General features: G+C 44.4%; 1 protein-coding gene and 1 long non-coding RNA gene across 7 annotated transcripts; one reads left to right on the top strand and one right to left on the bottom strand.

Annotated features, from left to right (window-relative positions):
* Positions 1-677: 677 nt before the first annotated feature.
* On the bottom strand, positions 678-25,521 carry ZNF34 (zinc finger protein 34). 6 transcript variants are annotated; one of them, XR_014255571.1, is made up of 8 exons: positions 23,850-25,520; positions 23,231-23,553; positions 22,652-22,738; positions 22,236-22,362; positions 21,727-21,837; positions 18,231-19,681; positions 2,224-2,385; positions 678-2,144 (listed from the first exon to the last, which is right to left on the bottom strand). XR_014255571.1 is itself a non-coding variant. In XM_082433391.1 (7 exons), exons 4-7 carry the CDS (start codon positions 22,682-22,684, stop codon positions 18,318-18,320), a joined length of 1,635 nt encoding a protein of 544 aa, XP_082289517.1. In that variant the 5' UTR covers positions 22,685-22,738; positions 23,098-23,150; positions 23,231-23,553; positions 23,850-25,521; the 3' UTR covers positions 18,185-18,317. The 6 variants fall into 6 exon arrangements, 4 of the variants coding, with proteins under 4 accessions (XP_082289517.1, XP_082289516.1, XP_082289518.1 ...); XR_014255570.1 differs by having other exon boundaries at positions 678-2,385; XM_082433391.1 differs by lacking the exons at positions 678-2,144; positions 2,224-2,385 and adding an exon at positions 23,098-23,150 and having other exon boundaries at positions 18,185-19,681; positions 23,850-25,521.
* Positions 2,392-12,392, top strand: LOC309646784. The gene is made up of 2 exons (XR_014255579.1): positions 2,392-4,471; positions 4,523-12,392. It is a non-coding gene; the product is annotated as an uncharacterized lncRNA (long non-coding RNA).
* Positions 25,522-26,504: the final 983 nt, after the last annotated feature.

The raw sequence follows: 26,504 nt of genomic DNA, 5'->3' as shown, positions 1-26,504 counted from the left end.
ATACATGTACCCCTATGCTCATAGCAACACAATTCACAATAGCCAAAACATGGAAGCAACCTAAATGTCCATTGACAGATGAATGGATAAAGATGGGGTCTATTTATACAATGGAATACTACTCTGCCATAAAAAAGAACAAAATAATGCCATTAGCAGCAGCAATGGATGCAACTAGAGATTATCATACTAAGTGAAGTAAGTCATAAAGAAAAAGACAAATACCATATGATATCACTTATATGTGGAATCTAAAATATGACACAAATGAACCTATTTTTGAAACAGAATCTTGGACATAGAGAACAGACTATTGGTTGCCAAGGGGGAGGGGGTTGGGGAGGGATGGAGTGGGAGGTTGAGGTTAGCAGATGGAAGCTTTTATATATATTGTTAATGTTTAATGGATAAACAACAAGGATCTACTGTATAGCACAGAGAATTATATTCAATATCATATGATAAACCATAATGGAAAAGAATATTTTAAAAAAGAATATATATATGTATAACTGAATCACTTTGCTGCACAGCAGAAATTAACACAACATTGTTAATCAACTATAGTTCAATTAAAAATATATATTGATTTTTTAAAAAAGAAAAAAAAACTAATGCTCTTGGGAAAAAAAAAAGAAATGGTCATGTTGTAGTCAAGATGAAAATAAGAGGTCAGGTAATTTCAATGTACAGAGATGTTTATTTGGAAAGACCCTCTATCACAGGACAACTTGAGTTACACAGTGCAAATCATTCTGATTGCTAAATCCTCCAAGTAAGTTAGGGTTTTGGGGGAAATCGTTCCAAAATGTGTAGTTTGTTTTCCCACCTTGCCAAATGAAGTGCACTTACTCTGTCATTCTGCCTTTTCTTGCTCTCAGCTGCACTGACCTGGGTGGCAAGCTGCAGTGCCCCTCTCCCTGGGAAGGAGCCTGGAACATGCATTTTTGCCACTTGCCTCTCCAAGGAGCAGGAGTAGCACATGACCTGCTGGGACCTAAGGGCAGTCTGCCCTTTTTGGAAGTCGCGTCAGAGGCTGGAATGACCTTTGGGGTCCCCCTCACCCTGGTAACACCATTCTCAGCCATTATCTCCCACCTCTGACTTGTCAGCAGCATTCATACTTACTTTGGATTTTTTTTTTTTTTTAGTTTGAAGTCTTTATATTTTATGTATTTAAATCTTTCTATTATTTCTCCTTACAGCTACCAAAAATCTGATGCTTAGTTCTCTTCAAATTTTCTATTATTTGGAAAATATTTTAGACCACCTAGAATTTGGTGTACTGTGTATAATCTGACATTTTCCAATAAAAAAGCAATGCCTGGACACCATATTTATGCGTGAAGGAAGATCAGTAACTGGCTTAAGGATCTCCTACACATCAGAGGCCATTGGACATGAGTGGGCAATCCAACCAGGAGAGCCTGAGAAAGGCTCATGGGTGCCAAATGCAAACAAACCATGCCTCTCCCGCCAGTCAATCAGTGAAGGCTATGCTGTGATACGCAGAGCTGTGAAGGGACAGGAAAATGCATGCTGGTGACAATACAGTCCACCTGCCGGGTAAGGGGACACAAGAGTGTGACCATCTCCTCTGGAGGAAGATGCCTGCGCACCAGGACGTGGCTGGCAGGTGCCAGGCAGCCCAGAGGCTCCCTGAGCGGCAGGGGGCACTCCTGGACGACGAGTCTGGAAGTTTAGTCCACCAAAGTCCACTCCGTGCACAGAGAGGCTGGAGGTGGAGGCCCAGGAGTCGGACTTGCCCGGGGGCAGAGGAAAATCAGGAGTGGCGGTGGGGACAGCACTGGGGTCTCGACTCTGGCCCATCTGGATAAGTTTGGGGAACACTTTTAGTTTCATGTGTAAAAGTTCCTGAGCTGAGAAATGCCGGTGAGATGGTGTGTAGTTCAGGGTCCCCAAGACTGCCCTCACCTCTGACACCACTCACAGGTTTCAGGCTCCCCAAGATCACTCTTAAGTTCAATAATTTGCTACATGGACACACAGAACTCACCTTGAAAGCTGATATACCGTGGTTACAATGTGTTACAGGGAACAGACATAGATTCAAATCAGCCAAGAGGCTGCATGGGGCGGAATCCAGGGAAAGTTCCAGATGTGGAGCTTCCGTTGTCCTCTCCCTGCAGAGTCACAGGCAGCATTACTTTCCTGCCACTTGTGTGGGACACAGTGCGTGGGTATGGCAACAGGGAAGCTCACCTGAGCCTTGGCATCCAGAGCTCTTACTGGGGCCGGTGACAGCTGGCCGCCTGCATGACCGACCTCTGGCTCCAGCCCCTCCAGAGGTTGAGCTGATGCCGTGCAGCCCAAGGACTCCACCACAGGTCACTGTTGGTGTAGACCACCTCGCATGGCCCAAGGCTGCAGGTAAACAAAGATACTCTTCTCAGGCAGGACATTCCAACCATCCAGGAGCCCAGGACAGAGGCCAGCCCTCTCCTGAGGTAAGGGTAGTCTTTTCTGCAAAGGTGATTAAGAGTGGGTTGGAGGGACTTCCCTGGTGGTGCAGTGGTTAAGAATCCGCCTGCCAATGCAGGGGACACAGGTTCCATCCCTGGTCCAGGAAGATCCCACATGCCGCAGAGCAACTAAGCCTGTGCACCACAACTACTGAGCTCGTGCACCACAACTACTGAAGCTCGCGTGTCTAGAGCCCGTGCTCCACAACAAGAGAAGCCACGACAATGAGAAGCCCGCGCACCACAATGAAGAGTAGCCCCCACTCTCCACAACTAGAGAAAGACCGCACACAGCAACGAAGACCCAACGCAGCCAAAAAAAAAAAAAAAAAAAGAGTGGGTTGGAGCCCAGACCTGCCTGCAACTACTGTGACCTCAGGCCAGTCACTTCCCTTTGTGAGCCTGGGGTTCTGTCACAGGGTCAGTGTGGAATTAAGTCACTGCAGGAAGACCAGCCCAGGCCTCAGTCCGTGTGGTCCACGTGCTGAGTTTGCAGGACTCTGGACAGGTGCAACCACCACGGGGGTTAAGGGGAGCCACTCACCCCCATGAGGAGGCGTCCAAACACTCTACAACCCCAGGGGACCCCGAGACCCACGTAGGAAACTGGGACAGGCGCTTCCCCAGGCAAGCATGAGAGGCCTCATGGGCCCCTCCAGCCACTCCAGCCACTCAAGGAGAGCAGAGAGGCCATTCACCCGGGGGGCACCCATGGACTGGCTCAACCCAAGGACAGGGCTGGGAGGGCCCAGGTCCAGCTCCCAGCAACCCTGTGGCTCAGATCTGATGTCCTGTCTGGGTCTTTGCCCCAAGGGTGTGCACAGGGCCAGGCACAAAACCTGTATGTGAGCACCAAACATGCACGCTGTGAGCATGACCTCACCTGGCCTCACCATGACCTTCAGGGTGGATGCCATTACCTCTTTTACTCAGGGATGCTTGAGCCTCCCCTAACAGGCCAGGGTCCTCATTGTCTGACCCTCTGACCCCAACTGCTCATCTGACTCACTGCTAGCTGCCCAGAGTTGTTAACAATTAATATCTAACAAGCAGTCTGTGGTCTGGGATGATATCACCCCCAAAGGCAGGCTCACAAATTGGTTCCTGATCTCCTGAGCTGAGGAGACAACAGGACACAGCCACAGGAGTGAGCTGACCAGGTGCCCAGGAGCGGCCGCCCAAGACGGCCCAGTGCCAACATCCAGAACCAGTGGGTCCCTCTGCCCGTGCTCCCTCCCCATCCCAAGACGGGCTGGACGCTTGGCCCCTGTGAAAATGTGTCACCAACTCGTGTTACTAGCTCTATTAAGCCAAAACCAAACAGCCAGGAAAACCTGTCAGACCGTGTCCTCTGGTTCTGCACAATGAAAATGACAGCGTACCTTTCTTTTTCCAGGTACACTTCACCATTAAATATGTTTCTTCAGACTGCACTGCTCCTCCACCCCTCCCTGCCTCTCCAGACTACCCCCCAACCCAGGGCTTTGGGGCTCCCTTCAAGTAGGCCACAGTCCCTCGGGTGCCACTGGCTCAGGGGACATCCACGCCAGTGGAAGGGACCCCCCCAGAGCAGGGGTTCTTAGACAACCCAAGAAAAGATCATCTGGGCCACAAGCAGTGACAGGGCAAAGGGTCTGAGAAAGAGGAGGGTCCCACTTAAACCCAAACAAAGAAATGCTGTTTCCTGAGTAATCAGTCAGTTAGTGAAGCACTGGCCACGGTCGTGCCTGTTTAACCTGCAAGCAGAGGTTAAAAGCACAACGTCCATGCGGGAAGGTGGAGTGGAAATCAGACTGTGCTCTGCTCAACTTTGCATCCTGACAGGCAGGCAGGCGAATAGTTTTCCAATGACTCAGTGCTGGTGACATTACAAATTGGGTACAACCACTCTGGAAAGCGTTTGCATATTTACATCAGTGTCCTTTAAAACATTTATCCTGTTCCTAGGAATGTATGCTAAAGACACAATTTAAAAGAATAAGTTAAAGGTCTGAAGTAGTCACTGTGGAATAATATATGTCCAAATGAATAAGTTAAAGGTCTGAAGTAGTCACTGTGGAATAATATATGTCCAAATGATAAGTTTTATAAAACTAAAATATGTTAATTAGGTAGACATTTTGTTACTGTTACAAAGGCAGTTAACAGGGAGTGATGTCCTGGAAGATGGCAGAGTAGGAAGCTCCAGGACTCTGTCCCTCCACCTAAAGGACCATTGAGCTGGCAGGAACTCTAAAGTAACTATTCTGGAACTCAAGTCTAGTCAGACGCTTGCAGCATCCAGGAGAGAGCTTGACGAAGAGGGTAGGAAATTTCAGCAAATTCCAGTGAATCCACAGCTGGCCGGCACGTAGCACACCCATCACCTGGCCTGTGGCACACAGCCGTGTGGATGCTGGCCTGCATTTCTGACACAGCTTTGCTGGAGGAAGGATAGGCAATAAGGCCACCATCTTCCAAACATGAGAACTGTGTTCTGACGGCTGACTGCTGCTTTTGATCACTGTGGGGCTGGCACAGGTTTGGCTGTCATTGTTTTAAACACTGGTTTCAAATGGGTAAAAGTGGCTTCCAGGGGGAATTAAAAAGATACTTGTTTCTTCCCCTTTTGGGAACTAGATATTTAAGGAAATCTTTGTTAGGTCACTGGATGACCACATGGAAAATTAAACAGAAATTTCAGGGACTACACTTCGAAAAAGTAAGGAAAAGTCACAGGTGGCTCCAACCCTCAACAAGCAAGATGCAGCAACCCCGAGGGGTGGGGGACTTACAATCTGGAGTTGGCATCACATGATGCTCAGAACGTACCAAGCAGAAACTGTGGGACTGAAATGTACAACGACTGAAATGAAAAACTCACTGGAGGGGTTCAAGAGCAGATCTGAGCAGCAGAAGGAAGATCAATGAACTTGAAGATAAGACAACTGGTTTTTTGGTTTGTTTTTTGTTTTTCTTTTTTCTGTTGTGGTTGTGTCTTACCTTGTTGCAGTTGTTTCAACTATATTTTTATTTTCCCTAATTTTATCTAAGTTTATTTTTTATTCTTTGTTATTGTACTGCTTTTTTTCTTTTCTTTTCTTTTCTTTTTGCCATGCCACGCAGCTTGCGGGATCTTGGTGCCCAGGTCGGGCCCAAGCTCCTGTGGTGGGAGCTCCAAGTCCAAACTGCTGGACTAATAGAGAACCTCAGACCCCAGGGAATATCAATCAGAGTGAGGCCTCCCGGAGGTCTTCATCTCGTCACCAAGATCTGGCTCTACCCAACTGCCTGCAAACTCCAGGGCTGGATGCCTCAGGCCAAACAACCAGTAAGACAGGAACACAGCCCCACCCATCAAAAAAAAAAAAAAAAGAAACGACAAAAAAATATGTTACAAATGAAAGAGAAAGGTAAAAACCTACAAGACCAAATAAATGAAAATGAAATAGGCAACCTACCTGAAAAATAATTCAGAGTAATGATAGTAAAGATGATCCAAAATCTCGGGAAAAGAATGGAGAAAATACAAGAAACATTTAACAAGGATCTATAAGAACTAAAGAGCAAACAAACAGTGATGAACACCACAATTGCTTAAGTTATAAATACTCTAGAAGGGGCTTCCCTGGTGGCGCAGTGGTTGAGAATCCGGCTGCCAATGCATGGGACACGGGTTCGAGCCCTGGTCCGGGAAGATCCCACATGCTGCGGAGCAACTAAGCCCGTGCGCAACAACTACTGAGCCTGTGCTCTAGAGCCCGTGAGCCACAACTACTGAGCCCACGTGCCGCAACTACTGAACCCCACGCGCCTACAGCCCATGCTCCATGAGAGAAGCCACTGCAGTGAGAAGCGCCGCGCACTGCAACGAAGAGTAGCCCCCGCTCACCGCAACTAGAGAAAGCCTGCGTGCAGCAACGAAGACCCAACACAGACAAAAATAAATTAATTAAATAAATATATTAAAAAAATATATTTAAAAAAATACTCTAGAAGGAATCAATAGGAGAATAACTCAGGCAGAAGACTGGATAAGTGAGCTGAAAGATAAAATGGTGGAAATAACTGCCAGGGAGCAAAATAAAGAAAAAAAGAGTGAAAACAATTGAGGACATCTCAGAGACCCCAGAGACAACATTAAACTCACCAACATTTTAACTATAGGGGTCCCAGAAGAAGAGGAGAAAAAGAAAGGGTCTGAGAAAATCTTTGAAGCGATCATAGTTGAAATCTTCCCTAACATGGGAAAGAAACTAGTCAGTCAAGTCCAGGAAGTGCAGAAAGTCCCATACAGGATAAACCCAAAGAGAAACACGCCGAGACGCATATTAATCAAACTATCAAAAATTAAATACAAAGAAAAAATATTAAAAGCAGCAAGGGAAAAGCAACAAATAACATACAAGGGAATCCCCACAAGGTTAACAGCTGATCTTTCAGAAGAAACGCTGCAAGCCAGAAGGGAATGGCAGGACCTATTTAAAATGATAAAAGGGAAAAACCTACAACCAACATTACTCCACCCAGCAAGGACCTCATTAAGATTCGACGGAGAAATCAAAAGCTTTACAGACAAGCAAAAGCTACGAGAGTTCAGCACCACCAAACTAGCTTTACAACAAATGCTAAAGGAACTTCTCTAAGCAGGAAACACAAGAGAAGAAAAAGACCCACAAAAACAAACCCAAATCAATTAAGAAAATGGTAATAGGAACACACATATCAATAATCACCTTGAATGTAAATTGATTAAATGCTCCAACCAAAAGACACAGACTGGCTGAATGGATACAAAAACAAGATCTGTATATATGCTGTCTACAAGAGACCCACTTCAGACCTAGGGAAACATACAGACTGAAAGTGAGGGGATGGAAAAAGATACTCTACACAAATGGAAATCACAAGAAAGCTGGAGTAGCAATACTCATATCAGATAAAATAGACTTTAAAATAAAGACTGTTACAAGAGATAAGGAAGGACACTACATAATGATCAAGGGATCAATCCAAGAGGAAAACATAACAATTGTATTTATGCAATGCAGCCAAAAATAAATAAACAAAAATTTTTTTAAATGTATGCCCCCAACATAGGAGCACCTCAATACATAAGGCAAATGCTAACAGCCATGAAAGGAAAAATTGACAGTAACACAATAATAGTGGGGGACTTTAATACCCCACTTACACCAATAGACAGATCATCCACACAGAAAATAAATAAGGAAAACACAAGCTTTAAATGACACAAACAACCAGACAGACTTAATTGATATTTTTAGGACATTCCACCTGAAAGTGGTAGAATACACTTCTTCTCAAGTGCACACAGAACGTTCTCCAGAAGAGATCACATCTTGGGTCACAAATCAAGCCCTGGAAAATTTCTGAAAATTGAAATTGTATCAAGCATCTTTTTCCACCACAACACTATGAGATTAGAAATCAATTACAGGAAAAAAACTGTAAAAAACACAAATACATGGAGGCTAAACAGTGTACTGTTAAATAACCAAGATATCACTGAGAAATCAAAGAAGAAATAAGAAAATACCTAGAAACAGATGACAACGAAAACACGATGATCCAAAACCTATGGGAGGACTTCCCTGGTGGGGCAGTGGTTAAGAATCCGCCTGCCAATGCAGGGGACATGGGTTCGAGCCCTGGTCCAGGAAGATCCCATATGCCGTGGCGCAACAAAGCCCGTGCACCACAACTACTGAGCCTGAAAGCCACAACTACTACTGAGCCTGTGCACCAAAACTACTGAAGCCTGGGTGCCTAGAGCCCATGCTCCGAAACAAAGACAAGCCACCGCAATGAGAAGCCTGCACACCGCAACAAAGAGTAGCCCCCACTCACTGCAACTAGAGAAAGCCCATGTGCAGCAATGAAGACCCAACACAGCCAAAAATTAATTAATTAATTAAAAAAAAAAAAAAAAAGAATCCGCCTGCCAATGCAGGGGACACGGGTTTGAGCCCTGGTTCAGGGAGATCCCACATGCCGCAGAACAACTAAGCCCGTGCGCTACTACTGAGCCTGTGCTCTAGAGCCTGTGAGCCACAACTACTGAAGCCCATGCACCTAGAGCCCATACTCCACAACAAGAGAAGCCACCGCAATGACAAGCCCGCGCGCCACAACTAGACAAAACCCACGCACAGCAACGAAGACCCAAACACAGTCAAATAAATGAATAAATAATAAATAAATAAATTTTTAAAAAACCCTACAGGATGCAGCAAAAGCAGTTCTAAGAGGGAAGTTCACAGCAATTCAAGCTCACCTCAAGAAATAAGAAAAATCTCAAGTGAACAATCTAACCTTACACCTAAAGGAACTAGAAAAAGAACAAAGAAAACCCAAAGTTAGTAGAAGAAATCATAAAGATCAGAGCAGAAATAAATGAAAAAGAGATGAAGAAAATAGCAAAGATCAATAAAACTAAAAGTTGGTTCTTTGAGAAAATAAACAAAATTGATAAACCTTTAGCCAGACTCATCAAGAAAATACGGAAGCCACAAATCAATAAAATCTGAAATGAAAAAGGAGAGATTACAACTGACACCACAGAAATACAAAAGATCAGAAGAGACCACTACAAGCAACTATATGCCAATAAAATGCATAACCTGGAAGAAACGGACAAATTCTTGGAAAAGTACAATTTTCCAAGACTGAACCAGGAAGAATTAGAAAATATAAACAGACCAATCACAGGTAATGAAATTGAAACTGTAATTAAAAATCTTCCAACAAACAGAAGTCCAGGACCAGATGGCTTCACAGGCGAATTCTATCAAACATTTAGAGAAGAGTTAACACCTATCCTTCTCAAACTCTTCCAAAAAATTGCAGAGGGAAGAACACTCCCGAGCTCGTTCTACAAGGCCACCATCACCCTGATACCAAAACCAGACAAAGATATCACAAAAAAAGAAAATTTTAGACCAATATGACTGATGAACACAGACACAAAAATCAACAAAATACTAGCAAACAGAATCCAACAACACATTAAAAAGATCATACACCATGATCAAGTGGGGTTTATCCCAGGAATGCAAGGATTCTTCAATATACACAAATCAATCAATGTAATACACCATATTAACAAATTGAAGGATAAAAACCATATGATCATCTCAATACATGCAGAAAAAGCTTTTGACAAAATTCAACATCCATTTATGACAAAAACTCTCCAGAAAATGGGCATACAGGGAACCTACCTCAACATAATAAAAGCCACATATGACAAATCCACAGCAAACATCATTCTCAATGGTGAAAAACTGAAAGCATTTCCTCTAAGATCAGGAAAAAGACAAGGATGTCCACTCTCACCACTATTATTCAACACAGTATTGGAAGTCCAAGCCACAGCAATCAGAGAAGAAAAAGAAATAAAAGGAATACAAGTTGGAAAGGAAGAAGTAAAACTGTCACTGTTTGCCAATGACATGATACTATACATAGAAAATCCTAAAGATGCCACCAGAAAACTACTAGAACTAATCAATGAATTTGCTAAGGTTGCAGGATACAAAATTAATGCACAGAAATCTCTTGCATTCCTATACACTAACAACGACAGATCAGAACAAGAAATTAAGAAAACAATCCCATTTACCATTGCAACAAAAAGAATAAAATACCTAGGAATAAACCCACCTAAGGAGGCAAAAGACCTGTACTCAGAAAACTATAAAACACTGATGAAAGAAATCAGAGCTAACATAAACAGATGGAGATATACCATGCTCCTGAATTGCAAGAATCAATATTGTGAAAATGACTATACAACCCAAAGCAATCTACAGGTTCAATGCAATCCCTATCAAATTACCAATGGCATTTTTCACAGAACTAGAATAAGAAATTTTACAATTTGTATGGAAACACAAAAGACCCCAAACAGCCCAAGCAATCTTAAGAAAGAAAAACGGAGCTGGAGGAATCAGGCTCCCTGACTTCAGACTATACTGCAAAGCTACAGTAACCAAGACAGTACAGTACTGGCACAAAAAGAGAAACATAGATTAATGGAACAGGATAGAAAGCCCAGAGTTAAACTCACGCACATATGGTCACCTTATCTTTGACAAAGGAGGCAAGAATATACAATGGAGAAAAGACAGCCTCTTCAATAAGTGTGCTGGGAAAACTGGACAGCTACATGTAAAAGAATGAAATTAGAACACATCCTAACACCACACACAAAAATAAACTCAAAATGGATTAAAGACCTAAATGTAAGGCCAGACAATATAAAACTCTTAGAGGAAAACATAGGCAGAACACTCTATGACATAAATCACAGCACGATCCTTTTTGACCCACCTCCTAGAGTAAGGGAAATAAAAACATAAACAAATAGATGGGACCTAATGAAACCTAAAAGCTTTTGCACAGCAAAGGAAACCATAAACAAGATGAAAAGACAACCCTCAGAATGCGAGAAAATATTGGCAAACGAAGCAACTGACAAAAGATTAATCTCCAAAATATACAAGCAGCTCATGCAGCTCAATATCACAAAAACAAAAAACCCAATCCAAAATTGGGTGGAAGACCTAAATAGACATTTCTCCAAAGAAGACATACAGATGGCTAACAAATATATGAAAAGATGCTCAACATCACTAATCGTTAGAGAAATGCAAATCAAAACCACAATGAGGTATGACCTGACACCAGTCAGAATGGCCATCATCAAAAAATCTACAAACAGTAAATGTTGGAGAGGGTGTGGAGAAAAGGGAACCCTCCTGCACTGTTGGTGGGAATGTCAATTGATACAGCCACTATGGAGAACAGTATGGAGGTTCCTTAAAAAACTAAAAATAGAACTACCATATGACCCAGCAATCCCACTACTGGGCATATTCCCTGAGAAAACTATAATTCAAAAAGACACATGCACCCCAATGTTCATTGCAGCACTATTTACAATAGCCAGGTCATGGAAGTAACCTAAATGCCCATCAACAGACGAATGGATAAAGAAGATGTGGTACATATATACAATGGAATATTACTCAGCCATAAAAAGGAACGAAATTGGGTCATTTGTGGAGACGTGGATGGATCTAGAGACTCTCATACAGAGTGAAGTAAGTCAGAAAGAGAAAAACAAATATCATATATTAATGCATATATGTGGAACCTAGAAAAATGGTACAGATGAACCGGTTTGCAGGGCAGAAATTGAGACACAGATGTAGAGAACAAACGTATGGACACCAAGGGGGGAAAGTGGCAGGTGGTGGGGGTGGGGGTGGGATGAACTGGGAGATTGGGATTGACATGTACACACTGATGTGTATGAAATGGATGACTAATGAGAATCTGCTGTATAAAAAAATAAATAAAAGGAAAAAAAAGTAAAGCAACATGACTGCGGAAAAAAAAAAAAAAAAAGACTATATACTTTATGCTCCAAAGGTTGTTTAAACCTCTCTTATAAAATCTATCATATTTTGCCATCAACATTATTGAGCTTGGGCTTATAAAAAAAAAAGATACATGTACCACAATGTTCACTGCCGCACTATTTACAATAGCCAGGACATGGAAGCAACCTAAATGTCCATCAACAGTTGAATGGGGCTTCCCTGGTGGTGCAGTGGTTAAGAATCCACCTGCCAATGCAGGGGACACGGGTTTGAGCCCTGGTCCAGGAAGATCCCACATGCCGCGGAGCAACTAAGCCCGTGTGCCACAACTACTGAGCCTGCGCTCTAGAGCTGGTGAGCCACAACTACTGACCCCATGTGCCACAACTACTGAGCCTGCACTCTAGAGCCCGTGCTCCGCAACACGAGAAGCCACCGCAATGAGAAGCCCACGCACCACAATGAAGACCCAATGCAGCCAAAAATAAATAAATAAAATAAAAATTAAAAAAAAACACAACAGATGAATGGATAAAGAAGATGTGGCACATATATACAATGGAATATTACTCGGCCATAAAAAGGAACGAAATTGAGTTATTTGTAGTGAGGTGGATGGACCTAGAATCTGTCATATAGAGCGAAGTAAGTCAGAAAGAGGAAAACTAATACCGTTATGCTAACGCATATATATAGAATTTTAAAAACCAGTACTGATTAACCTAGTGGCAGTGCAGGAATAAAGACACAGACGTAGAGAACGGACTTGAGGGCATGGTGGGGAAGAGGAAGCTGGGACGAAGTGAGAGAGTAGCACTGACATATATACACAACCAAATGTAAAATGAACGGCTAGTGGGAAGCTGCTGCATAGCACAAGGAGATCAACTTGTGATGACCTAGAGGGGTGGGATAGGGAGGGTGGGAGGGAGGCTCAAGAGGGAGGGGATATGGGGATATATGTATGCATATAGTTGATTCACTTTGTTATACCGCAGAAACTAACAGAACATTGTAAAGCATTTATACTCCAATAAAGATGTGAAAAAGAAAAAAAAAAGACAATTGGAATTACCCAGTATAAGGAGCAGAAAGAAAAAATGAAGAAAAATGAACAGATCCAAGAAACCTATGAAACACTATCAAATGTACCAACATATACATTACAGGACTCCCAGAAAGAAGAGAAAGGGGCAGAAAAGATATCTGAAGAAATAATGGACAGGAACTTCTGAAATCTGAGATGTGAATATGCACGCCCAATGCCAAACAGGATAAACAGAGGTCCACACTGAAACAAATTAGAGTCAAGTTGTCAAAACCCAAAGACGGAGACAATTCTGAAAGCAGCAACCAAAGAATGGCTCCTCAAGTACAGTGAAATGAGAGGGTATTAGATAGTAACTCAATGCCACAAGAAAAAATAAAGAACACTAGTAAAAGGAACTACATAGGTAAATATAAAAAGCTAGTATTACAATATTTTTGTTACGGCTTGGAATGTCTCCTTTTCCTACATGATTTAATAGGCAAATGCATGACAATAATCGTAAGTGAGTCATACAAAGATGTGACCTGTGACAATAACAACATAAAGGGGGGACAGAGATGTAAAGGTAGAGTGTGTTTACACTACTAAACTAAGTCAGTATTATTCCAACTAAGTTGTTCTCAGCTTAGGTTAATGTAATCCCCAAAGTAATGACTAAGAAAATAACTAAAAAATATACAGAAAAGTAAAGAAGGGAATTAAAATGGTACACTACAAAAAAAAAAAAAAAAATCAACTAAGGACTTCCCTGGTGGCACAGTGGTTAAGAATCCACCTGCCAATGCAGGGGACACGGGTTCGAGCCCTGGTCCAGAAAGATCCCACATGCCGCGGAGGAAGTAAGCCTGTGCGCCACAACTACTGAGCTTGCGCTCCAGAGCCCACACATCACAACTACTGAGCCTGCATGCCACAACTACTAAAGCCCATGTGCCTAGAGCCCGTGCTCTGCAACAAGAGAAGCCACCTGCAACAAGAGGAGCCACCGCAATGAGAAGCCCACGCACCACAACAAAGACCCAAAAAACTTGAGACATACAGAAGACAAATAGATAAATGACAGAAATAAACCATTCAACAGGAACCATGTAAAATGTAAATAGATTAAACTATCTTATTAAAGGGCAGAGATAGGCAGCGCAGATTTTAAAAGCCAGGATCCAGGGACTTCCCTGGTGGCACAGTGGTTAAGAATCTGCCTGCCAACGCATGGGACACAGGTTCGAGCTCTGGTCTGGGAAGATCCCACATGTCGCAGAGCAACTAAGCCTGTGTGCCACAGCTGCTGAGCCTGCGCTCTGGAGCCCATGAGCCACAACTACTGAAGCCCACGTGCCTAGAGCCTGTGCTCCGCAACAAGAGAAGCCACCACAATGAGAAACCCATGCACCATAACGAAGTGTAGTACCCGCTTGCTGCAACTAGAAAAAGGCTGCGCGCAGCAACGAAGACCCGATGCAGCCAAACATAAATAAATTAAATAAATTAATTTAAAAAAAAAAAAAAAAGGAGAATCTACCTGCCAATGCAGGGGACACGGGTTCGAGCCCCAGTCCTGGAAGATCCCACATGTCGCGGAGCAACTAAGCCTATGCACCACAACTACTGAGCCTGCGCACCGCAAATACTGAGCCCACATGCTGCAACTACTGAAGCCTGCACACCTACAGCCCGTGTGCCACAACAAGAGAAGTTACTGCAATGAGAAGTCTGCACACTTCAACGAAAAGTAGCCTCCGCTCGCCGCAACTAGAGAAAGCCTGTGTGCAGCAACGAAGACCCAATGCAGCCAAAAATAAATAAAATTAAAAAAAAAAAAAAGCCAAGATTCAACTACATGTTGTCTACAAGAGACTCTCTTTAGATATAAGGACATCAAGGAAAAGCCCAACAGAGAGGGCTTCAAGTCTACAGAACATTTAAAAAAGAATAAATACCAACGCTTCTCAAACTCTTCCCAAAAACTGAAGAGGAAGTAATACTTCCTAACTTATTCTATGAGTCTAGCATTACCATGATATCAATGAGAGACAAAGACAAAAAACTATGGACCAATATCCTTATGAGTATTCATGCAAAGATCTTCAACAAAATACTAGCAAACCAAATTCAACATATTAAAAGGATTATGCACGGGGACTTCCCTGGTGGTCCAGTGGCTAAGACTCCACGCTCCCGATGCAGGGGGCCTGGGTTCCGTCCCTGGTCAGGGAACTAGATCCCACAGGCCATAATTAAGAGTTCGCACACCACAACTAAAGATCGCACATGCAGCAACGAAGATCCTGCATGCCACAACTAAGACCTGGTGCAGCCAAATTAATTAATTTTAAAAAATCCCCATTTAAAAAGGATTATGCATGATGACCAAGCAGGATTTATTCACAGAATGCAAGGAGGGTCAACATATGAAAATCAACCATTGTAATACATCACATTAATAAAATAAGGAAAAAAACCCCACTTGATCATGTCAACTGAGGCAGAACACTACCCAACGTGATCTACAGATTCACTACAATCCCTATCAAAATCCCAATGACTTTTTTTGCAGAAATAGAAACACCCATCCTAAAATTCATATGGAATCTCAAGAGACAGCCAAAACCACCTTAAAAAAGAACTAGGGACTTCCCTAGTGGTCCAGGGACTTAAGACTCCACGTTCCCAACACACGGGACCCTGCTTCAATCCCTGGTCAGGGAACGCAATCCCACATGCCACAGCTAAGCATTCTCATGCCCAACTAAAGATCCCGCATGCCACAACTAACACCCAACGCAGCCTAATTAATTAATTTAAAAGTTAGAGAACATACACTTCCTGATTTCAAAACTTACTACAAAGCTACACTAACCAAAACAGTGTGATGCTGGCATAAGGACATATAACCAATGGAAGAGAATAGAGCCTAGAAATAAACCCTTGCATGTACAGTCAATTTTTGACAAGGGTGCCAAGACCATTTGTTATGAACTGAATGTTTGTGCCCCCTCAAAATTCATAAGCTGAAGCTCTAACCCCCAATGTGACTGTATGTGGAGGTAAGGCCTGTGAAGTGGTGATAAAGGTTAAATGAGGTCATAGGGTGGGGCCCTAATGCCATAGGGCTGGTGCCCTGATAAGAAGAGGGAAGTGACACCTGAGATCTTTCTCCACCAAGTGAGGACACAGTGAGGCAGCTGTACTGCAAGCCTGGAAAGGAATCCTCACCAGGAGCTGAATCAGCCAACACCTTGATCTTGGACTTGGTTTTTTTTTTTTTTTTTAATTTATTTTATTTATTTATTTATTTTTGGCTGCATTGGGTCTTCGTTGCTGCACGCGGGTTTTCTTTTAGCTGTGGCGAGCAGGGGCTACTCTTCATTGAGGTGCGCAGGCTTCTCACTGCAGTGGCTTCTCTTGCTGTGGTGCATAGGCTCTAGGCACACAGGCTTCAGTAGTTGTGGCACACGGGCTCCAGAGCATAGGCTGACTAGCTGTGGCGCACGGGCTTAGTTGCTCCGTGGCATGTGGGATCTTCCTGGACCAGGGCTTGAACCCGTGTCCCCTGCATTGGCAGGCAGATTCTTAACCACTGCACCACCAGTGAAGCCCAATCTTGGACTTCTTAGTCTCCAGAAATGTGAGAAATAAATTTCTGGTTTTTAAGCCACCTGGTCTGTGGTATTTTGTTGTGACAGCTTGAGCTAACACACCATTCAGTGGGGTAAAAGAAAAGACTTTTCCAAAAATGTTATAGGGAAAACTGGATAACCACACACAGAAAAGTTTAAAGTTGGACCCTTATCTTATACCATATATAAAAATTAGCTCAAAACAGATCAAAGACCAAAACATAATACCTAAAAATATAAAATCCCTTAGAAGAAAACGTAGGGGCAAATCTTCATAATCTTGGATTTAGCAATGATTTCCTGGATATGACACCCTGAGCACAGGCAATAAGAGAAAAAATAGATAAACTGAACATCATAAAAATTAAAACCTTCTGGCATCAAAGGACACTATCAAGAGACTAGAAAGACAACTCATAGAATGAGAAAATATTTGCCAGTTATTATATCTGATAAAGGATTACTATGCAAAATACATAACTCCTACACCTCAACAACAAAAACAAACAGCCCAATTCAAAAATGGGCAAGGGATTTGAATAGACATTTCTCCAAAGAAGGAATAGAAATGGTCCATAAGCACATAAAAAGATGCTCAATATCATTAGTCATCATGGAAATACAAAACAAAACCACAGTGAGTTACCACTTCACACCCATTAGGATGACTATGAACAAAATAATGGAAAAATAACAAGTATTGACAAGGATGTAGAGAAACTGGAACCTTCGTGAATTGCTAGTGGGGATATAACATAGTACTGCCATTGTGGAAAAGTGTGGCCATTCTTCAGAAACTTAAACATAGAATTACCATATAATCCAGCAGTTTTACTCCTAGGATTATACCCCAAAGTACTGAAAGTAGGGAAAGTACAAGTACAGATCTGTACACCAATGTTCATAGCAGCATTATGCACAATAATCAACACGCAGAAACACCCAAGTAATCTATCAACAAATGATGGGTAAACAAAACGTGGTATCTACAAACAGTGCAATTATTATTCAGCTGTAAAGAAAGAATGTCGTCCTGACACCTGTTACAACACGATGAACCTTGAGGACATTATGCTAAGTGAAATAAGCCAGGACATAAAGGGCAAATGTTGTATGACCTCACTTATATGACGTACTTAGAATAGAAAAATTCTCTGAGACAGAAAAATGGAAAGGGGGAGGGTGGACAATTACTGTTTAATGGGTGCAGAGTTTCTGTTTCGGATAAAACAGTTTGGAAACAGATTTGCTGATGGTTATACAATATTGTGAATGTATCTAATGCCACTGAATTGTACACTTAAAAGTGGTTTAAATGGTACATGTAATGTTGTATATATTTTACCACAATAAAAAAGGCAATTCTATTAAGTGATACAGAAAATGCTAATTTTTAAAATTTACAATGTGTAAAACCATGTAAACACATAGAATTCTCTCCAGTGTGAGTTTTCCAGGATTGAGGAAACGAGCTGCACAGAAAGCACCACAGTACTTCTCTTGAGGATGCTGTTCGGTGTGTCTGGACAAAACCTACACCGGGCGCAGTGGTGGTGAGTTCTCTTTGTCTAAGGCGAGGCTACAGGAGTTTCTCCTGTTTGCTTATGTTTCTCACTTGATTTCTCTAAAATGAACATGCACTGCTTCCGTTTTAAGATTTTTTTTTAATTAGACAGAAATGCTCTTTCACCTGTGACAACACTATGTGGACAGCAAGTAAAGGGCTGGGTGGGTCACATGCAGGAAGTGCACAGCAGACCTCAGGGGCCTCCCCCAGTCACGGGGAAAAGTCTTCCCGGAGATGAATCCTCTGATGCTGGGACATGTTGGAGCTGTGCCTGAAGGCCTTGCCACACTCGCTGCACGTGTACGGCTTCTCCCCGGTGTGGATCCTCCGGTGCTGCAGGAGGTACGTGCCCTGGCTGAAGGCTTTCTTGCAATCAGTGCATTTGTACGGCTTCTCTCCGTGGTGTGACCTCTGATGGTGGATGAGTCTGGAACTGTTGTGGAAGGCCTTCCCACACTCACCGCACTTGTAGGGTTTCTCTCCCGTGTGGATCCTCTGATGCTGGATGAGGTGGGTGCTCTGGCTGAAGACTTTGCCACAGTCATTACATTCATAGGGCTTTTCTCCAGTGTGGCTTCTCTGATGTTCAACAAGCTTGGTTTTTTGGATGAAGGCTTTCTCACATTCATTACATTTATAGGGTTTTTCTCCAGTGTGAATTCTTTGATGTTGAATAAGGTTAGAACTCTGGGTAAAGCCTTTGCCACATTCTTTGCACTCGTATGGCTTCTCTCCAGTGTGAGTCCGACGATGTCGGATGAGGATTGAGCCGTCACTGAAGGCCTTCCCACAGTCGTTGCACTTGTAGGGCTTCTCTCCAGTGTGGATCCTCTGGTGATAAATGAGGGACGAGTAGGCACTGAAGTGCTTCCCACACTCACCACACTTGTAGGGCTTCTCCCCAGTGTGGATCCTCTGATGCTTCATGAGGTTGGGCCTCTGATTGAACGTCTTCCCGCACTCATCGCAGCGGTAGGGGATCTCCCCGGAGTGCATCCTGCGGTGATTGATGAGTTCGCAGCTCTGGTGGAAGGCTTTCCCACACTCGTCGCACTTGTACGGCTTCTCTTCGCTGTGCAGCCGCTGGTGCTTGGCAAGGTTAGCACTGTACCTGAAGGCTTTCCCACAGCAACCACAATAATGCAATTTTTTCCCAATAGGAATTTTGTGATCTTCTTTAACAACTAAATTTGCAGCGAAAACTTCCCCTAAATCACGAACTATATTTGTTTTTTTGGACCTGTGTACACGCTTATGGTTATTAAGGTATGATCTCTGTTCAAAACTTTGCTCACATATATCGCATTTGTGAGGTCTCTGATCAGCGAGAGGGCGTGACCCCAACCTGAGGTTTCCCCCACACTCCAGGCCACTCTCCTTGTTGGCCAGTGTGACTGGCCTGGGGCCTCTCTGCTCCACAGGCCCGTCCATGTTCCCCTCTGGCTCCCTGACATGCTCACAGGCTTCTCCCGGCTCAGGTCCCTGGAGAACACTCCCCCTGAGTTGGTCCAGTTCTTCCCCATAGAGCATCTCGCCTGAAGTCAACTCCTGGTTCTCACTCCTGGTCCCATGAGCTGAAACAACAAATGGAACACCTCAGGGTCACCTGTTCTGACTCTGGAAGGAAGGTATAAAGATGCTGCTGACCACCTGTGGAGTACCATCTCCACCATCTCCAAAGTCACAACAACACCATCTCCAAAGTCTTGCAGACATGAGAGCCTGGAGCCCAGAGGCTTAAAAGCCTCACCCAGGGCTGCAATCTCGCGGCAGCACAAGCATACGCCCAACTCTTAACACCCACACCATTCCTGCCTGCCTTCTGCCCACAAAGCCTGCTTGGTTGGGACTGCAGGATACCTGTCCTCATCACAAAAGGACAGAAGATGGAAGCTTCATAGCATCATGGAAACCAGAGCAAGGAGGGGTCCCAAAAGTCATGAAGGATATCTGACAAAGAAATTAAAGCTGAGCGAGTGTAAGGCTGCCTAACAACAGCTAATCCACCCCAAAATCCATGGTGGGAAAACCAGCTGCCTCCCCAGAAGGGCAGAGAGCAGAGCTCATGCCAACTGAGGAGGAGAGGATAGAGCACACAGAGGCTGGGTCCCACAGCCCTCCCTAGCAGGCCACGCCCATTCCCAGGGCTCTTCCCAGGGGCCTGAGAGGCCACCCCAGGAGCCACCAGCACCTTAAACTCAAGATGCAACACGGGATGCCCTCAAGTCTGAGGCCCATGTCTCCACCCTTTCTTCCCTGACAAGGCACACAGTAACTCCACTTGCAGGAATACACTCAACAAAAATGCATTCTCTGTGAGCCAAGACACACACACACACACACACACACGGCCCCAAAATGGGGACAACCAAATGCCCTGCAGAAGTACAATGGAAAAAACTTGTGGTGTGTTCAAGACAGAACAGCGAACAGACAGAACAAACTCCATACAACATGGCAGGTTCACCACATGCAGGTGCCCCACAGGAGTCAGAGAGAAGGGCTGGCAGGGAGCAGTGAGAAATGACTGAGGAGGCCCTGTGGGCTCCCAGGGAACTAGATTATGTTCTCTATTTTGATCTGAATGATGGATTTTCATAAAAATCGACTGAGCTGTAAATAGGGTCTGTCCCATTTCTGTAAGTATTTATAGTTGAATAAACAAATTTACAAACGTGAAATTCAAGTTCTTTGAGCCAAAAGTTCCTTCCTAGGACATCAGCAAGACACCTGCAAAAAGTCACTCATCAGCGTTCTCTGTGGCAATGAACCCAGAGGACACCATTCCCCACAGCACTTCCACTGAGAGCAGTGACCGCAGCTCGTGTGCACAGAAATGGAAATGCATTCAGTGAAAAATCCAGCGACCCCACAATGCACACAGATCACTGCATTCCTATTAGGAAGCGATGTCTGTGTGTGGGTGCAGACCAGACTTCACCGGAAAAGGGACAGCAGGTACACACCGGAACACATTTGTATCTGGGTGCTAGGATCTGGGGTGATGTGTACTCCCTCCCTTTCCTATAATGGTCTGTAATCATCTAGTAGGTTAACTCAGAAGAGGGCAAACGAAGCGATGTTCTCCATCGCTATGGCCCCGCCTGACGGTCTGACGCCCCTCGGAGGGCATGAGCTCTGGACAGCAGGGCTCCATGGAGTCCTGGGGGCCTGGCCTTCCTTCACAGCACACCCGAGTGCCTTCCTCTTTTCTCCTCCACCAACATTGCCCCTTCTTACCCTCCTACAAGATTCAGCTCAAGAATCACCCTGTAAATACGCAATATACTGTGCTGCACAGGGAAACATAGCCATTACTTTGTAGCAACTTTAAATGAAGTATAACCTGTAAAAATACTTAATCGCTACATTGTACACCTGAAACTAACAATGTTATAAATCAACTATATTTCAGTTAAAAGAAAGAGTCACCCCACTGTGGCACCCAGGCTGGCAAAGGTGACCTGGGTTTCAGCAGAGGCCACTCCCAGGGCTACTGCGCTGGCCATAATGCATCTTCCTCCAAACTCATGAGTCGGCTGACACTACATATTGTGAACCCCCACGTGGACCCCCACTTGTTCAGCAAGTGAGTCGGGGAGTCAGCCCCGCTACGCACCTGAGCCATCGATGGTCGGTCCCTCTCTCCCCTGCACGTCCAGGACCCACGGCTCATCCCCTCGCTCCAACTGTGTAATCACCTCCGGCTTGGGGCCTGTAGGTCCAGCTCCTGGGAAGGAGACGAGGCCTGGGGTTGATGCCAAGGACACAGTGTGGGCTCACCCTGGGACTGGCGGGGGAGAGGACACACAGGTACAGGGGGTGATGTGAAGTCTGGATACTCCCTGGAGGGGTGGACGTGGTCATGAAGATGAAGATCTGAGCACAGGGGACTCTCTCCACCAGGAGGTGCACCTACGTTGGGCCTGGGGCAGGGAGGCAGTCTTATCCGGTGCTGGCGAACCCATCTCCACCCAGGGCCCTCCTCTGTGCAGACCAGGCCTGCCTGGGACCAGGGTCAGTGACACCCGTCTCTGGGCCCAGGGGATGAGGCCCCCAGCCCAGCCCCTGCTGAGCCCTGAGTCCCCAGGACTGTTCCCTGAGTTGCATCCCAGAAAGGGGCCTCACCCAGCGAGACCAGGTTCCTGTAGGTTTCCAGCATCACATCCCTGTAGAGGCCCTTCTGAACAGGGCCCAAACGGCCCCACTCCTCCCTGGAGAGGAGCACGGCCACGTCCTCGAAGGTCACTTCAGCCTGCAACAACAAGAGCTGCTGCAGGCCCAAGCGTGGCTCAGGCTGGGCCCGGGCTAGAGAAGCAGCACAGGGGTGATCACAGGCCTGATCCCTCAGCGTGGCCCTAGGGGGTGACCTGACCCTTTGGCTGCTGAGCCAGCTCACTCAGGAAGGTTGGGGGATTCCCAGGGTCACCCTTCCTCTGCTCAGCGCCCCACAGCAGAGACGCCTGACAGTGTTTGCTGAGGCCAAGCAGACAAGGAAGCCCTGGGAGAAGACCTCACGCCTCCCAGGGAAGACAGATGCTCACCTGGGGCAGGGCAGACAGATGCAAAGCTGCCATTGCCTAGTACCCTGGGCTTCCCGGGAATGGAGGCAGGAGCCAGTCACTCAGGTGCTGAGGGAAGAGAGAGGAACATGTGGAGGTCCAGCCTGGCCCCTCCTGCAGCCGGCCTCAGTGCTCGGCCTCCCGGGCAGACTCTGCTCCCTGCAGACACGTACAACATTTCAGGTCATCTGCCCCCACCTCCTCCTGGGCATCAAGTAGTCTCATTCAGGAGGAAGATGGAAACAGTCATTCACTTTATATGAAAGAATAAAGATAACACATTAAGGGCTGAGGAAGAAAAAGGAGCGAAAAAAAAAATCAATAGAAGGCATAAAGCAAAGTCAAAGATGAGGAGGCAAAAAACACAAAACTAGTAGAAACAAGACCAATAGATGTGTAACAGTTAGAAGTAAAAGGATTAAACTCACCTACTGGAAGCACAAGACTCTCCAATTAGATACACAAAATGGACCTATATAACCTAAAATAACACAGAAAGGCTAAATATAAAACAGACCAAAGAAACACTAATTAAAATAAAACTATAATAGCTATATTTACCTTTTCTGTATCTTTAAAGCTCTTTATTGGAGTATGACGTTTATACAGCAGAGTCGACAAATCGAACACACAGCTCGAGGGGCCCGGCCCACAGAACCAGGCCCTGACAGCCCTGCCACTGCTGCAGGCTCTGCCTCCTTGCTGGCCTCCCAGGAGAACCTCTGCCTGGCTCCTGGCAGCACAGATCAGCGCCCTGTGGACTCTGTCAGAGGGGCTATGCCTTTTGCACTCTGTGCTGCCTTCTTCCCCTTAACACGGTGTTTGCGAGCTGAACATGCTTTGCTGCATGTGCCTTAGCGATGTTTATACCAATCAAAACAAGACTGAAAGCAAAAATCATTATTAGGAACAAAAGCAGACACCAGGTATTAATAAAAGGAAAAATCCACCAAAAGCTGTAATTACAAACATGTGTATCTACAAACAAATCCTCGAAGTGTAGAAAACCAAAGCTAAGTGCAGTGCCAAAGAGAAACATGCAAACCCTCCCCTGGAATGAGAGATTTTATTAACACACTTCCCTCAGAAATGAGTGGATCAAATAGAGGATACTTACTTAAAACACAGAGAATACACTTTTTCAAAATGTACGCTGAATATTATAAGAAATAACACATACCAGACAAACAAGAAAGTTTCAAAATATTCCATGGACTTCCCTGGTGGTCCAGTGGTAAAGAATCTGCCTTCCAATGCAGGGGATGTGGGTTTGATCACTGCTCGGAGAACTAAGATCCCACATTCCACGGGGCAACTAAGCCTGCGTGCCACAACTTCTGAGTCCACACGCCCTGGAGCCTGCGCGCCACAACTAGAAGACAAAACCCACACACCACAACTAGAGAGAAGCCCACATGCCGCAACAAAGAGCCCGCACACCGCAACAAAAGATTCCGCGTGCCACAGCTAAGACCAAACGCAGCCAAGAATAAAATAAAATAAAATAAATAATAAAAAATAAACCTTAAGAAATGTGTGTGTATATATATATATATATAAAACACAAAAAATTCCAAAGGCTGATATCATTTGGCAAACTTTCATATTGTTGTTCCACTAGAAGTATCTGATTTAAAAAAGGACCCCCCTTCAAGAAAAACACAGAAATGGAAATTAAGGTGGAAATGGAAACAAAGATTACCTAAGGGAAACCTTAATGCACTTATTTTAACAAAGAGATTGAAATAATAATCTAAGCATTCAACAAGAAACCAGGCACAGAATAAGAAAGCAATTCAAGGAAAGAAAATGAAAAAAAATAAACACAATTTAAAGAAACAGAAAATAATCTCAACCTTGGTTCTTTGAAAATGCTAATAAAATACACAGACATCTGGCAAGTCCAAAGTGGGGAAGGGGAAAAGATGGAAAAGAAAATACTATTAAGAACAAAAAAGGGAACACAACTCCACATACCACACATAAGAGTAGTGGTTGAGTGCAGGCCAAGACCCTGGCACTCCTAGCACTCAAGTCTGTTTCATAACAACGCTAAGGGAACACAACAGAAGCATTAGCATTAGTCAGCGACAAGAGGCAGATGCTTGCTCCCTCACCCAGCTGCTATGTAACAGTGTACCAAAGACGCTAGCCAATGCATTAAGTCACAGAAAAAGAAATACAAGCTACAGTTCAGTTGTTAGGACTCCGTGCTTCCACTGCAAGGGACACTGGTTTGATCCCAGGTTGGGGAACTAAGATTCCACATGCCACCACGCAACCAAAATAAAAAAGAAGAAGAAGAAGAAAAAAGACAATCTACATAGAAAATCCGAGAGTATCAACCCAGTGTTGGGATGATAAGAGTTCAACAGGATTGCCATATACAAGGTCACTAGACTAATTAATATCACTCCCATATACTAACAATCAGCAACCAAAAAAACAGCATTCTTAACAGCTACAAAAACTATACCGCACCTACGAAATCTAACAAAAAAAAAGTAACTTTATGGACAAGATGATAAAACTTCATTGAAGGACACACACATAAAAAAACAAAACCTATGGAGAAACAGACAACGTTCATAAACAGAAGGGCTCGATATCACAAAAATGTCAGTTCTCCCCAAATGAATCTATTAATTCTGTACAAGCAAAACTGCAACGGGACATATCATGATATCTGACCAAAATGACTCTAAACATCACAAGAGTAATGATCTAATAAGATTAACCAAGGCAATGCCAAAGAAGAACTAAGGCAGAGCCATGCCCTACCAGATATCAAGTCTTTTTTTTTTTTTTAATAAATTTATTTATTTATTTATTTTATTTTTTGGCTGCATTGGGTCTTCGTTGCTGTGCGCGGGCTTTCTCTAGTTGCACTGAGCAGGGGCTACTCTTTGTTGCGGTGCGCGGGCTTCTCATTGAGGTGGCTTCTCTTGCTGTGGAGCACAGGCTCTAGGCGTGCGGGCTTCAGTAGTTGTGGCACGTGGGCTCAGTAGTTGTGGCTCGCAGGCTCTAGAGCACAGGCTCAGTAGTTGCGGCACACGGGCTTAGTTGCTCCATGGCATGTGGGATCTTCCCGGGCCAGGGCTCGAACCCGTGTCCCCTGTACTGGCAGGCGGATTCTTAACCACTGAGCCACCAGGGAAGTCCTCAAGTCTTATTATAAGGCTGTGGTAATAAAAGTGAGATACAGCTGTCCCTAGGTGTCCATGCAGAATTGATTCCAGGACCCCAATAGGATACCAAAATCTGAAAATACTCAACTCCCTTATATAAAATGGCATAGTCTTTGCATATAACCCACACACATACACATCCTCTCGTATACTTTAACTCATCTCTAGATTACTTATAATACTTAACACAATGTAGATGCTATGTAAATACTTGTAGATACAATGGATATACTATGTAAAGAGTTGCCAGGTGGGTCTTCCCTGGTGGCACAGTGGTTAGGAATCCACTGCTGATGTAGGGGACACGGGTTCGAGCCCCCGTCTGGGAAGATCCCACACGCCACGGAGCAACTAAGCCTATGTGCCACAACTACTGAGCCTGTGAGCCACAACTACTGAGCCCGAGTGCCACACTACTGAAGCCCGCGCGCCTGTAGAGCCCGTGTTCCGCAACAAGAGAAGCCACCGCTTGCCGCAACTAGAGAAAGCCCGTGTGCAGCAATGAAGACCCAACGCAGCCAAAAATAAATTAATTTAAAAAAAAGGATATCCTTTACCTTTTCAAAAAAAAAAAAGCAAAAGATAAGCATTGGTGAGGATTTGGAGAAAAGGGAACCCTTGCACACTGTTGGTGGAAATGTAAACTG

This window comes from Balaenoptera physalus (genome assembly GCF_965194825.1).
Source record: "Balaenoptera physalus genome assembly, chromosome: 17".
Taxonomy (NCBI): domain Eukaryota; kingdom Metazoa; phylum Chordata; class Mammalia; order Artiodactyla; family Balaenopteridae; genus Balaenoptera; species Balaenoptera physalus.
Note: the sequence above shows the minus strand (reverse complement) of the source record. Positions and strands in the feature narration are given on the sequence as shown.

Excerpts from the sequence above, each read along its gene's own strand:
- ZNF34 (XM_082433391.1), bottom strand. The coding sequence starts at position 22,684 with ATGGCAGCTTTGCATCTGTCTGCCCTGCCCCAG. Across the intron at positions 22,363-22,651 it reads ATCTGTCTGCCCTGCCCCAG|GCTGAAGTGACCTTCGAGGA; the intron begins GTGAGCATCTGT and ends TTGTTGTTGCAG. Across the intron at positions 19,682-21,726 it reads ACCGACCATCGATGGCTCAG|CTCATGGGACCAGGAGTGAG; the intron begins GTGCGTAGCGGG and ends TTGTTGTTTCAG.